Here is a 13,806-nt window from a genome sequence, read left to right on the forward strand (position 1 = left end):
GATAACCTGAGAATTGCATGGACATTGCCTTTCATCTTTACATTTGAGGTGACTATGAGAGAAATGTGGAAATATTTTTAAGTGTTTGGCATTGGCTGGGCTGCTTCCTAAATCGCAAGGTTTCTGTGTCTGCAGACAGTCATATATTGGTCCTGTTCTTGCAGTTGATAGGCCAGTGCTCCTCTTCTGTTACAAATTCTGCTGAACATTAGTTTTTTACTTTTGTATTTTCAATTACAATGTTTAGTTGCTTTATAATATATAACTTGCCTGTCACAATTATTTTTAATTTTCCTGTTTGTAGATACGTCCAGTTCAAGAAGGTACCTGGAGGGAATCGACAAGAAAGCTGTATAGTAAATGGAATTGTGTGTACTAAAAATGTGGCTCATAGGTCCATGGCTGCTCGATTAACAAACCCCAGAATACTACTTTTGGGATGCTCAATAGTCTATCAGCGCATTGAAGGGCGACTTCTGTCTCTTGAACCTGTCATGATGCAGGTATGTCTGAAGTTTCTGACATTTACATGTTTCAGTTGTTTCTTTTTTATTCATAGCATGAGAAACAAATTAAAAGTGGCGTATAATCAATAGTCATAATGGTAACAGGCATGATAGTCAGGAAATGCAATTCCTTCTTTGGATACAGGTAGGGAATGAAAGAAGGTAGGTGTGAAGTGGAAGTGTGTGTGTGTGTGTGTGTGTGTGTGTGAGAGAGAGAGAGAGAGAGAGAGAGAGAGAGAGAGAGAGAATATGTTGAAACAGAGAAGGAAAAGAGAGTGACTTCAGAAGTAGGTACAAAATAAATTATAAATAAATAGACATAAAATTTTTAAGAAGCAGAATAGAGTACAATAGAAAGTAGATATGAAGTTTCACAGTATGAGCAAGTTGTGGAAAATGCCCAAGAAGTGGACTGGAATTTAGAGAACCGTCATTTGAAGCCAACTGCTGAACGATTCTACCGCCACTAACATACATTGTGTGTAAGGACCCTGAAGATAAGAGAAATTAGGGCTCATGTGAAGGCGTATAGACAGACGTTTCTCCCTTACCCTGTTTGCAAGTGCAACAGGAAAGGAAATGACTAGTAGTGATACAGGGTACCCTTCACCACGCACCATGCGGTGACTTTCAGAGTATCTTTGTAGATGTAGATGAGGAAGAAGAAAAAGAAGAAGAAGAGGAGGAGGAGGAGAACGAGGAAGACACTATTATGAAGTAAAATGAACTTGGCAAAAAATAATTTGACATTTGTTAAAGCATCTGTTCCATCCCAAGTGTTTGAAACCACTGTTCCAACAAGTAGGGATCAAGATGAACTGAGATGTTTGTAAGCACATGGATGTTTACTATTTTTTACGTATTGGACATCGATAACAATGATGTTTGTGTGTGCTTATTCACTTTATGTATCAATTTGTTAAAGATTGCATGTAAAACCACACACGCCTTGGGAAAAATATTTGCCATTTACAAGAAAATTAAAGAGACCTTTGGAGAATGAAGAAGGACCTGTATGAATATAAAGAGCTCATATGGCAAACTGTTACGAAGCAAGGAAGGGAAAGCCAAAAGTTTAGTGGAATGTATAGGAGGACTATACAAGGGAAATGGACTTGAAGACTATGTTATGGAAGGAGAAGAGGGAGTAAATGAAGATGAGGTGGGAGATACAGTAGTATGAGAAGAATCTGATTGAGCACTGAAAGATTTAAGTCAAAACAATGACTCCTGAGTAAATGACATTCCATATTGAGATCCTTGGGAGAGCCAGCCACAAGAAAAGTATTTCATCAGGTGTGCAATATGTAAAAGGGATATGAAATACAGGAGTTGGAAAAAAATATGCAGACACTGCAAGAAATGCATGTTTCAACTTAAATGCAGATGCTATCCATGCCTGTAGGTTGCACTGTTGTATTTGACCATGAATAGCATCTGTGCAGTGTTCTCAGTACATTGAAAGTCACAGTAAGAACAATGTTCTATGTAGATGTGAGTGCTTTATGTCAGAGCTAAGTGAATACAAACATGTGTTGTTGCTTGTTAAGTGAGTGCTTCCATAAGCAAAGCAGCTGAAGTGTTTGGTGTTTAAGGAGGCACCATGTCGAAGATTTATGCTGCATACAGGGAAAGCAGAAAAACATTATTCACTAAGTCACAATTTGGATGAAAGTGTGTGTTGAGTTGTCATGACAGTCAGTCATTGAAGAGGATTGTGATGAAAAATAAAGAGGATGACAGCTGCAAAAGTCATTGCAGGACTGAATGTCACACTCGTGAACCTTGCAGCACCAAAAGAACACAACAGGAGGTCTGTAAGTAAGAAATTGCAGAGCAAGCTGGAATTCCAAAACCATTCGTCAGTGATGCAAATGCCCGTAACTGTATAACATGCTACCATAGCTTTAAAACCTGAACCGTGAAGCAATGGAAGAAAGTAATATGATCGGGTGAGTCTAGTTTCACACTTTTCTTACTTGTAGCCGAGTCTACATCCCAAGAAGCACGGCAGGGGTTTGCTGATGATTTCAGTAGCCATAATGTGGTACTTATCCACCTTCATAGATGAGTGGTCATTGTAGAAGGCTGGCATGCCGAGCGCCTGGGACTGATTCCCAGTACTACCAAGGATTTTTCCATGGTGAGAAGACTAGTGTGGGGTGCTGTAAGCCTCATGATGCCAGTTGAGGAGGTACTTGACTGAGTAGATGGTAAAATGGCCAGAAGTGCAGTGTGATGACCACATACCCCTCCATACTGCATCCACATGATGCATCAAGACAGGGGATGACACCATAAACAGTCAACACTCCTTGGGCCATCACTGTCTGGATGAGGAGCTCATTATATTGTGGTATTCCATTGGCTCGATGGTTGCTCTGTGAGGTCGCATTACTGCCTAGGATTATGTGACCATTTTGCCTGATCAGGTCCACTGCATAGTACAGTGTTTATTCCCCAGTGGTGATGCTGTGTTCCAAGATGTCAGGATCTCTGTTCACACAGTTCACATAGTCCAGGACAGGTTTCGGGAGCACGATGATGAATTTTCACATCTTCCGTGGTCACCATAGTCACCATAACTCAGTATTATCAAGGCTTTGTTATGTACTTTGGAGAAAAGGGTGCATGATTGCTATTAGTCTCCATGATCATTACCTGAATTTGCCACTGTTTTTCAAGAAGAATGGTATAAGATTCACCTGAGAACCATACAGGACCTGTTTTCTTCCTACACCATATGCGGCATGGTAATAGATTGTGTTTTTGATGTTTCCATATTTTTGTTGACTCCCTGTACTTCAAGGAGAATATAGTAATTACAATTCCAAGGGAGGCAGGTACTGATGAGTGAGAGTACAACCAAAGCCAAGATTGCAAAATATCAACATAAATTAATTTATAAATAAGTGGAAAACCTGGTAGAAGCTGATGATGGGGAAGTTTGTTTTGGGTTCCGAAGAAATGTGGGAACGCGTGAGGCAATTGTAGATTTAGAGAAAGTTTCCTTTTTTTTTTTTTTGCTGGATTGCTCTCTCTTAGATATTGAAGGTAGCAAGGGTAAAGTATGGGGAGGAAAAGGTTATTTAACTTACTAGGCTGCAGCCAGAATACATGGAAGGGAAGCAATTGTTGAGAGGGGAGTGAGATAAGGCTGTAGCCTATCCCCAAGTTATTAAATCTGCACACTGAGGAAGCAGTAAAGGAAACTGAGAATAAATTTGGAAATAGGATTAAAACTAAGGGAGAAGTAATGAAAATTTTAAGCTTTGTTGTTGATACTGTAATTTTGTCAGAGATGGCAAAGGACATACGAGGGCGGTTCAGAAAGTAACCTCCGATTAGTCACAGTGCGGGTTGTGGGGGGAGTAGCGACGCCATCTGTGCGTTCACGCACTCAACAGGTCAGTCGGCATCAAGCCGTGGTCGAGTGAACGTCGTACCTGCGCTAGTTTAGTTTTTGTGGCAGTTTGAAATGTGTGCTGCAATAGAAAACCCCGCCAAATGTGAAGTGCGTGCTGTCATAAGGTTTTTTACAGCCAAAGGATATTCTGCAGCAGGTATTCATCGTGAGCTTTGTGCCGTGTACGGACCAAGAGTTATGAGTGAAGGAGTTGTCCGTGAATGGGTACATTTATTTAAAAGTGGACGAGAAAACGTTCATGATGAAGAGAGGAGTGGTAGACCATCATTGGTGACTGACGAACTCGTTCAGACAGTTGATGCAAAAGTTCGTGAAAATCGACGTTTCTCAATGTCGGAGTTGTCTACTGGTTTTCCACAGATTTCTAAGACTCTCTTGTACAAGATAGTGACAGCAAGATTGGGTTACCGTAAGTTCTGTGCACGATGAGTGCCCAAAATTCTTACCGACCACCACAAAACTCAAAGAATGGCCTCTGCATTAGACTTTCTGTCACGTTATGAGGACGAAGGAGAACCATTGTTAAACAGAATCGTGACCGGTGACGAAACCTGGATTAAGTACGTGAACGCTGAGACAAAAGCACAATCAAAGATGTGGGCACATTCAAATTCGCCTACCAAACCAAGAAAAGCCTCGCAAGATTTTTCTGCCAGAAAACTGATGGCAACAGTGTTTTGGGATGCCAAAGGGGTGTTGTTGGTTGAATTCATGGAACGTGGTACGACCATTAATCAAGACGTGTACTGTGAAACAATAAAAAAGTTACGACGGGCTATACAGAACAAACGCCGTGGTATGCTGACTTCCGGTATCGTTTTTTTTGCACGATAACGACCGTCCTCACTCTGCTCGCAGAACAACGGCCCTTCTTGACTCCTTCAAGTGGGACGTTATCAACCATCCACCTTACAGCCCAGACCTGGCGCCAAGTGATTATCACCTCTTCATGCATTTGAAGAAATGACTCGGGTCACAGCGGTTTGATGACGACGAAGAGCTCAAAGATGCGGTCACAGGCTGGCTCCAGCCACAAGCGGGTGATTTTTATGCAGAAGGAATTTCAAAGCTTGTGAAGAGATACGATAAGTGCCTCAATCGCTATGGAGACTATGTAGAAAAATAGTGCAAAGATGTAGTTGTAAGATGTATATATTAAAATATTTTTATTTAACTTGGTGTATGTTTTTAAATCAACCGGAGGTTACTTTCTGAACGGCCCTCGTAGAAAAGCAGCTGAATGAAATCGACACTGTCTTGAAAAGAGATTATTAGATGATCATCAACAAAACTGAAATTAGGGTAGTGAAAAGCAGTTGAATTAAATCAGTTGATACTGAGGAAATGAGATTAAGATATGAAACAGTAATGTAGTAGTGAGTTTAAGCTATTTGGACATTAATGTAACTGATGATGACTGAACCAGAGACGATAAAAAAAGGCAGACTGGCACTAGCACAAAATTATATTGAAAAAGAAATATTTTTTACCATCTAACGCAAATGTAAATGTTATAAAGCCTTGTGTAGCAGTAGCAGTCTGAAGCGTAACTTTGTACAGCAGCAAAATGTGGACAAACAGTTGAGATAAGAAAAGAAGAGAAACTTTTGAAATGTTGTGCTACAGAAAAATGTTCAAGACTAGATGGATAGACCAAACAATTGATAATGAAGTACTGAATCGGGGAGAAGAGGAGTTTGTGGCACAACTTGACAAGAAGAAGGGACCGGTTGATAGGACATGTTCTGAGGCATCAAGGGATCACAAATTTAGCTTTGGAGGGCAGCGTGGAGGGTAAAAATCATAGAGGGAGACCAAGAGATGAATACACTAAGCAGATTCAGAAGGAAAGTGTGTGTTTACTTGGGTAAGGGGAGGGTGAGGGGGATGAGGAAAGCAAAAAATTGTGAGAGAGTCCTGAGCATGAATACAGTAAGCATTGTTAAAAAATCAGCTACAGATCTCATTAGGAGACACAGTAAGAGGTACAGCAACCATCAAGAAGCCTTACCTTTATAGGGACAGTTGAGTAATTGCCAGTCACCATTTGGTTTAGATGAACAGAGATTTTCTTTATTAAAATAAGGTTTCATCAGCTTCAGTATAGTAGTGCTCAAGCCTCTTCCAGAAGTCAATGAATAGGTATGTGGTAATGGAAATTGATTAATAATTGCTTGAATAATTGGAAAAATTGATGGGAAAGAAAAGTTGAAAAATTTGAAGGTAATTTATGAATCTTTGCACAATCCTGGGTGAACTTTAATTGACCAACATGAATAGACCTTTAATATCAATACATTCAAGGTCACTAAACATATTTTACATTATGCACTGCTTCACATTAATTCTATTGTGTTTAGTTTGATTGTGACAATGTCGATGCAGGAATGCTGCTCTGGATACAGATATTTAACGATGTATCAAAACATTATCATTTCCACAAAATAACTTGTTAATTTACCTTTGGCACTGTCTATAATTTATTCAGTTTATATAGAAAACAATGAAAAAATAATGTGATTCAATACATCAGTTTATGACAGGTCTTATGATTTTTCCTTTTTTACTTTGTTTTACTTGGAATGATTAAACAAGCTGCTGCAAACCAAATTTGAATTGCATTAACATCTTGGCTTGGTAAGAGGGAAGTTGATGATCATGCAAAATCAACCAGACTAAGCTCACAGACTGATTTGAGTGATGTAAATATAGAAGGATTTTCTCTGTTTAATAAAGTAGAGCCTCATAGCATTAAAGTTCCAGATGGACTCCCTGAGACCCTTTTCTCATGACTATTAATGATTCACCAACAAATATTTCATTTCTTGAATTGTATGTATTTAGAAACAGTCCCTGGTTGGGGAAAACCAACTAATGGCCTCCATCCACATTCCTTTCCAGTGGTGATCTGCTTGAGATGGCTAACCTCTCACAAAAATAAGGAATATGGGGCAGAACCTAAAAAATAGGTATTGAGTGGCAGCCAGGTACACTGAAAGAGACTGCTAGATATTATTCAACTATCGAACTTGTCCTGCATCATATGTAGAAAAGCAAAACACCCCACATTCAAAACTCTCACACACATAGCAACTGTCACCTTCAGCTGCCTAGGCTCAAATGTTGTTATTCCATCTCATATTTTCCATTGTTGGACAGAACATAAAGTGACACTGAGAATACATGTAATGCCAAGAGATGTGCTTAAATATCCTAATGGCAAGGTGACTGCTCCCTTAAAGCAGGAACTCCTCCTTTGAGTTCTGATCATATCAAAAATTTTCATTTGTTTCAGATGTGTATTCCATATTATATCCTTTCTTCTGTGTGATAGCATTTCATCAACAGAGTCTTGAAATGAATGTTACATTGTTTTCTTTGAAAGGCACATCCAGAAAAATTAGATCTAACAGCATTCGTCCATTTCATCAAGAGTTAAGCATCATTGGCAGATATAGAGTTGTGAGGACCCTTCCTTAGCAAATATGGCAGATTTTAAGATTCAGTTTGTTTTGTTTTACATTTATTATTAAACTGTTGTTCGTAGACATCAATACAGCTCAAAGTATTTCTTAATTATCATCTGTTATAAATCCTCAACTGAATCACTGTATACAAACTAAGTTTTGATTAGTATTATATAGTGCAAATAATAGTCTGTTTTTGATGATCAAAATTACTGTATGTTTCAGGAGCACGAATATCTGCGTAATGCAGTTGCACGTATTGTGGCCTTGCAACCAGATATTTTGCTTGTAGGGCGTGGAGTGTCTCGTCTGGCACAGGATTTGTTACTTGCACAAGGAATAACCCTAGCGCTGAATGTACGTTCAAGTGTTTTGAATCGAGTGGCACGCTGCACCAAGGCAGACATTGTCTCTTCTGTTGACGCACACATTGGTCGTCCTCAACTTGGAACTTGCCATTCATTCTACTTGCGTACATTCCACATGGAATCAGGTTCTAAAAATTTTTATTTGTTTATTATCTTGCATATTTATACTGAAATTTGTGTAAAGTTAGCAGAATATTTTTAATTTTGTGTTTTCAGTGTACTTTTTCTTCCGTGGAATGAGCACCTTCAAGATTAGTTATATGGCTGTATAATAATAAACCAAATAGTTTAATTAAACTGTGAAAGTACAAATAGTTGTAATATTCACAGGCAGTGATACCCATTCCTTCATAATATTTGATTCTGTATAAACTCTTTTTATTAGTCATAAAGGATAGGAACAAAATTATTGGAACAGCCTGTCATTATTTGGGAGTAAGTAAAGCTGTCAGCAACCCTAGGTCTGACACCTTGTACCTGACTTCGAGTTCTTATTCTGAGTACACTGCATGACGAACATTTACATCTACACCTGCGAAACACTATGTAGTGCATGGTAGGAGATTCTTCCCAATGTATGAGGGTTGAATGAAAAGTAATGCCTCCATTTTGTTAATTGGGTTTGGATAGGAATATTTTGATAAATCAAATGCAGAAATAATCCTTAGAATGTGATCTTTAATTACCAATATTCACTTTTCCACATAATCACCAGCCAATTGGATATGTTTCTGCTAATGATGAGAAAGTTTTCTGAATCTGTCCTGGAAGAAGTCAACACTCTCTTTCCACAATCACAGTCTCACAGTTCTCTCAACGTCTTCATCAGAAGCATAATGATGTCCCCGCAGCTCATCTTTCATTATCGGGAACAGACAGAAGTCAGACGGTGCTAAATCTGGACTGTATGGAGGATGCCATATGGTGGTGAGATTCAGTCTGTGAAGTTCTGCTGTAGTGGCAAGTGAAGGGTGTGGTTTGGCATTGTCATGCTGCAGGAAAACATTTCCATTTCCCTTTTCCTTTCAGACCCTTGTCAGCTGTCATTTCAGAGTTTGCAGTGTTGTGATGTAATGCTTTGAATTTATTGTTGTTCCACAATCAAGGAAATCAACATGGATAACACCATCTGCGTCCCAGAACAATGATTTTTCCAGCTGAAGGCTGAGTCTTGAATTTCTTTTTCTGGGGCGAGTGTTTGTGTCGATATTCCATAGACCAACATTTCGTCTCCAGGTCATAATGGTGTAACCATGTTTCATCTCCTGTCACAATTTAAGGAATAAAGGCGTCATCTTCGTTCTCATAATGCGAAAGGAGTTCCTGACAAATTTCAAGTCTGTGCACTTTCATTTCAGGAATCAGCATCCAGGACATCCACCATGCACAGATCTTCTGATAGCGAAGCAAAGCAATAATGTGACCCACACATTCTTGTGAAATGCCAATTATGCTTGCAGTTTCTCTCTGAGTGATACTTTGGCGGTTTCTGGTGATTAAGGGTGGCAGTGTGGTACTGATGTGCGAAACTCACACTCCCCCTTGGCTATCGAACTTACATGGAGTTGTTTCGCCGAACTTCTTTTTATGATAGCCGGCTGCCATGTCCTGCACAACTTCTCTGAAGATAAGATGCTGCTTTGGCGGATTTTTTTTTTTTAAAAAATAACTCCGTACATTCAAGAATACTTTGAACTCAATCTCACTGTATTTTCATCACACATAACAGTTTTCATACAACTAAAGCATTTTCATAAGCTCGACACCTTCCGGTCTGCCAGGAACTATCACACACATTCATTTTTGCATAAATACAGTCTACAAATCTCTCCAAGTTTAACAAGACAACTGTCCAGACCTTGTGAAAGTAAGAGAATGAATAATAAGTAATTGTCTTTTCTCTTCTTTCAACAACATTTAAATGTTCACACAATAATGTGTGATGCTGCACGGAGTACAGTGCATTTATTCCTTGAGCTGGACGTGTATCTTCTTTGGCGGGCTCAGCAACTACCTGCCCACACTGATCATCCGTCTGATACACGTCCGTCCCACACACACATAATTGTGGTGCAGTAGACACACTTCTACTTTACCACACTTATCTCTAAAATAACGCGTGTTCGAGACGGTGGAAATACGAAAATCTCCAGAATAATTCTCGAGGCACTACATATCCCTCCCCTTAGCTCGAACACACGATATTTTATACTTTTATTGTTTTAGCCATTGGGTACTTCATATATAGCTCTCTCATGGACCTTTTGACCAATGTAAACATTATAATGAGGACAAGAATCTATCTGTTCACTTTTCAATCACAAACTCCAAGTGTGCATTGCCCAAGCCTATGCTGTTATTTGCCCTTACTTCGCATACTACTTTTTCTAAGTATGGATTTATTCAATATCTTTTACAATCTGGAGGAACTCTGGGTAAATAAAGGTGTTTTTTTCAACACATGTAACTTCACGCAAACATAACAATGCGAGTGGAAATGAGAATTCAAACTTACCAGAATAATCTCCACAAATTTGTGACTTTTGTCACGATACGCCCTTTTCCTTTAGGCACAGTATCTATACCTCACATACGGGTTGATACTATGAAAGCACTTCCTCCTTTTGTTTTGGTAGGTATGACCCTTTAAACAAATTCCTGATATACTGTGGTACAGGTTGGCCCTCTTCTTGGTGCCTCTGCCCTCACAGTATAGGTCAGCCTTTCTTGGATCTGCCTCTCTGCCCTTTTCCATCTAATCAATGCTGGGTGCGCCCTCCTCCTCCTTCCTGAGTAGGCTTCAGAGTCCATTGCCCTAGCATACATCGTTATAAACCCTAGAATTCAAATACCTCTTAGAGAAATTAACATCCTACTTCACTCCTTACACTCGCTTCTCAATACTGTCTTTAATCCTTTAGAGTCCTCCATTACTCTTCCAGTCCTATGTTCCCAATAGACACCACACTTGGAAATTACATACATCCCATTATCCTACAATTCGTCAGAATAGTTGTTAGACTGACACCAATTCTGTCTATTTAAAGTAGACGATGTAGCATAACGAACCACAATATGTTCCTCCTTCTCTCATGTACACATACTAGTGTAATACTATCATCAAAACCATAAATACTCTTAGCTCTTACATATATAAATATATCCCTGTACATACCTTTACATGATGTGGAACCATCACCTCACATAACCAGGTGCACATATGTCACTATGTGCACAATTTTCCCCCTCCAACACATGACAGTTCCCACATTATCTTGAACTGTTCTCTTCCTGTTTGTGTCTTTGTGTTTCATTGTGTGTATGCATATGGGTAGTAGTGTAGCCTGATTCTTTGGCCAGTTTATGGAAAATAAGTTGAAGGTTATAGAAAACCACGGAAATTGAGGAGGACTTCAGCGATAGAAGTGTATGAATATGGACAGAGGGAAAGATAGACTGGTACTCAAAATAGAAGTAAGAAAGGAAAAAGTAGAAATGGTTGCAAATATCGAAGAAGAGAAGGAAGATAGCTCCAAAGACAGGAAACCATTCCAACCACCCTTCCCCAGGATCTCCACTTTGGCAGTACTTGAGTGAGAAGCCGGAGGAGGTATGATGTTAAATGTCTCCTGCAGAACAGACATTCTCACCTTCGCCTTTGAAGTCCGTGAAGAAAGATCTTAGCAACTCCTATGAAACTGTAATGGTGAAGAATGTCACACTTGTCTGCGAGGAGTGTTTGGAAGGTGTGGTTTGTACCTATACCTACACTACCCACGCCTTTCAAAATTTATATAAACCCTCCCCATACGTATCCCATTTCACAAAAGGTATAAATTATTCTGTAATAAGAAGAAAACTATGCATCATATCATCACAAGTAGAAATTATGTATCATATCATCATATGTAGAAATTATAAATACTGTGTATCATATCATTGCAAATATAGAAAGATTCATATTGTATCATATCCGCCAATAGTTTAGGCCCGAATCAGACCTAACTATACATTGGTTGGCTAGGCAAAAATATGACCTAACTATATGCGGATGGCCAGAGAGACTGACTGGTTAGGCAAAAATATGACCTGACAATCCATGGAGACTGCATTGGCTGCTGTCAACACTACAAACGTGACCCCAGGACCAGTCACGAAGACCAGCAATGGTGCTCCCGGAATAACTGGGGAGGACATTCCAGCAGTTATAATTTTTTTTTCCGTTGCCATCCATGAATATCTCTGCACACAGGTTCATACAGAAAACTGGTGAAGAGATTATGTTCAAAGGCTACTTTCGGCAAAAATAAAACCTAACTATGATCGGATTCAAGACCCATGATGACTAGAGCGGAGCATGCTGTCAATTCACATATTATGATATATTACCCTGTGCTTCAGTGTTGACTCATTATAACAACCCAATTCATCACAGTGAATATACAAAGGGGAATCACAGCATTCGTAAAGCAAGTAAGACTGTGTATATTGACGAGATCACTACCTCCACATGAAGAAGTATGACTGATATCAACTCTGCTTGTCCGCGACGTCTAGATGAGTATGCCCAAGTACTGAACTATATGACAGTAGAAGAGGAAGAAAACAGAATACAGGATAGTATAAGACTTGAAGAGAATTTGATGTAGGAAAATGAATATGGAAGTAACACTGAACCCAACTCGGGATCCGACAGTCATCACTCCGCCCGTTAACACAGAATGTTAACGTCCCTGGGGAACAATGTGACTCCACCCAGATCCCATGGATCTGCTCTTAACCTCACTTGAGCAAGTGCAGACCAGCACTTGTCATTACATTTTGTGTGAAAGTCTCCCCTCAACAAAACAACTACCACTTTACTAGTCAACACTACATTCTGTGAAGCTACCCCTTTCTCTATCTTATTCTTGATAAGTTTAGATTCCTTCCACAAATTGTCTATGCCTTTTTTAGTATCATCAAGTTCCAACACTAAACGTGGTGTAACGTTCTCTGTGTTTACTCTTTTGGCAACTTTCCGGTTGATTAATTCCACTACCTGTTCCTCCAGACCACTTATATTTATGGCGTCTGAGGTTGCTAGCTTTTCATTAAAATTCCTCTCTACCGCATCTACATGAGTGTTGACCCCTGCTATTTGCGATTGGACTATAGGGATCAGTTTGTCTTCTCTCTCAATGGTATCTTTTAAGGTATGTAATCTCTGTTTCATTGCATTGAATGTAACATTACTCACTCTTTGAAATGACCCTAACTTCTCATTAAATTCAGACTCTATATTGGTACACTTTTCTTCAATATCAAATTATAATTTCTGGGTCAACTTCTGAAATTGATCATCCTGGGGTTAGTTAAAGTCTGTAAACATTTGATTCATTTGTACAGTTAAAGAATTACTTAATTCATTCTTTAAATCCACTCATAAATTTTCCACTCTATCATTTAACACCTCAAATTTAGAATTTAAAGCTTCACCTTGTGCTTCTAGTTTTTCACTTAAAGGCAGATTTTGGTCACTTAGTTCTTGTCTCTGTATATCTAACTTGGTATTTAACTGAATATTCACTGAGTTTAACTTCAGACTTAGTCCCTTAATTAAATTTGCTACTTCAGTCTAGTCGGGCATGACCTTAGTCACTGTCATTGCCATGGCTGGTTCTACAGTTTCTGTAGGTTGTTCCTTCTCCGTAGTCCTAAGTTTCTTTGATCTTGTGATCATTAAGAAAAATCACCTCTGTGAATAATGACCATCCTAGTTCACCTTCAAATAATTACTATCTTGAGCTCACCCGGCATAGGTTTGTTGACTGTGTCAGTGAGGTGTAGAAACGGCACTGGTGAACCAAATGGGTGCTGGCAGCGTCAAATTTTGTTCATGGCATCGGTGTCGGCAGGCGCGAAGTCAGCAACTCAAACAGCAACCAGCAACAATGGCGGGTTACTGTGACTGTGTTGGCTTCAGCTGGTTACTGCGTCGGCATCGACTGGTTAGTGCATCGGAGTTGGCTGGTTACTGCATGTGTGAGGATTGCTTC

The 13,806-nt window shown here is 39.4% G+C and overlaps 1 protein-coding gene across 1 annotated transcript in view; it reads left to right on the plus strand.

The window, feature by feature from the left end:
• LOC124788540 (1-phosphatidylinositol 3-phosphate 5-kinase) overlaps window positions 1-13,806 on the plus strand; it is a 407,657-nt gene that overhangs the window by 145,087 nt on the left and 248,764 nt on the right. Inside the window, exons 11-12 of the mRNA XM_047255810.1 lie at window positions 305-503; window positions 7,626-7,893. Coding sequence (XP_047111766.1) covers window positions 305-503; window positions 7,626-7,893 — 467 coding nt within the window. The remainder of the gene's footprint in view (window positions 1-304; window positions 504-7,625; window positions 7,894-13,806) is intronic.

The sequence above is a fragment of the Schistocerca piceifrons genome, chromosome 3 (assembly GCF_021461385.2).
Source record: "Schistocerca piceifrons isolate TAMUIC-IGC-003096 chromosome 3, iqSchPice1.1, whole genome shotgun sequence".
Classification (NCBI taxonomy): domain Eukaryota; kingdom Metazoa; phylum Arthropoda; class Insecta; order Orthoptera; family Acrididae; genus Schistocerca; species Schistocerca piceifrons.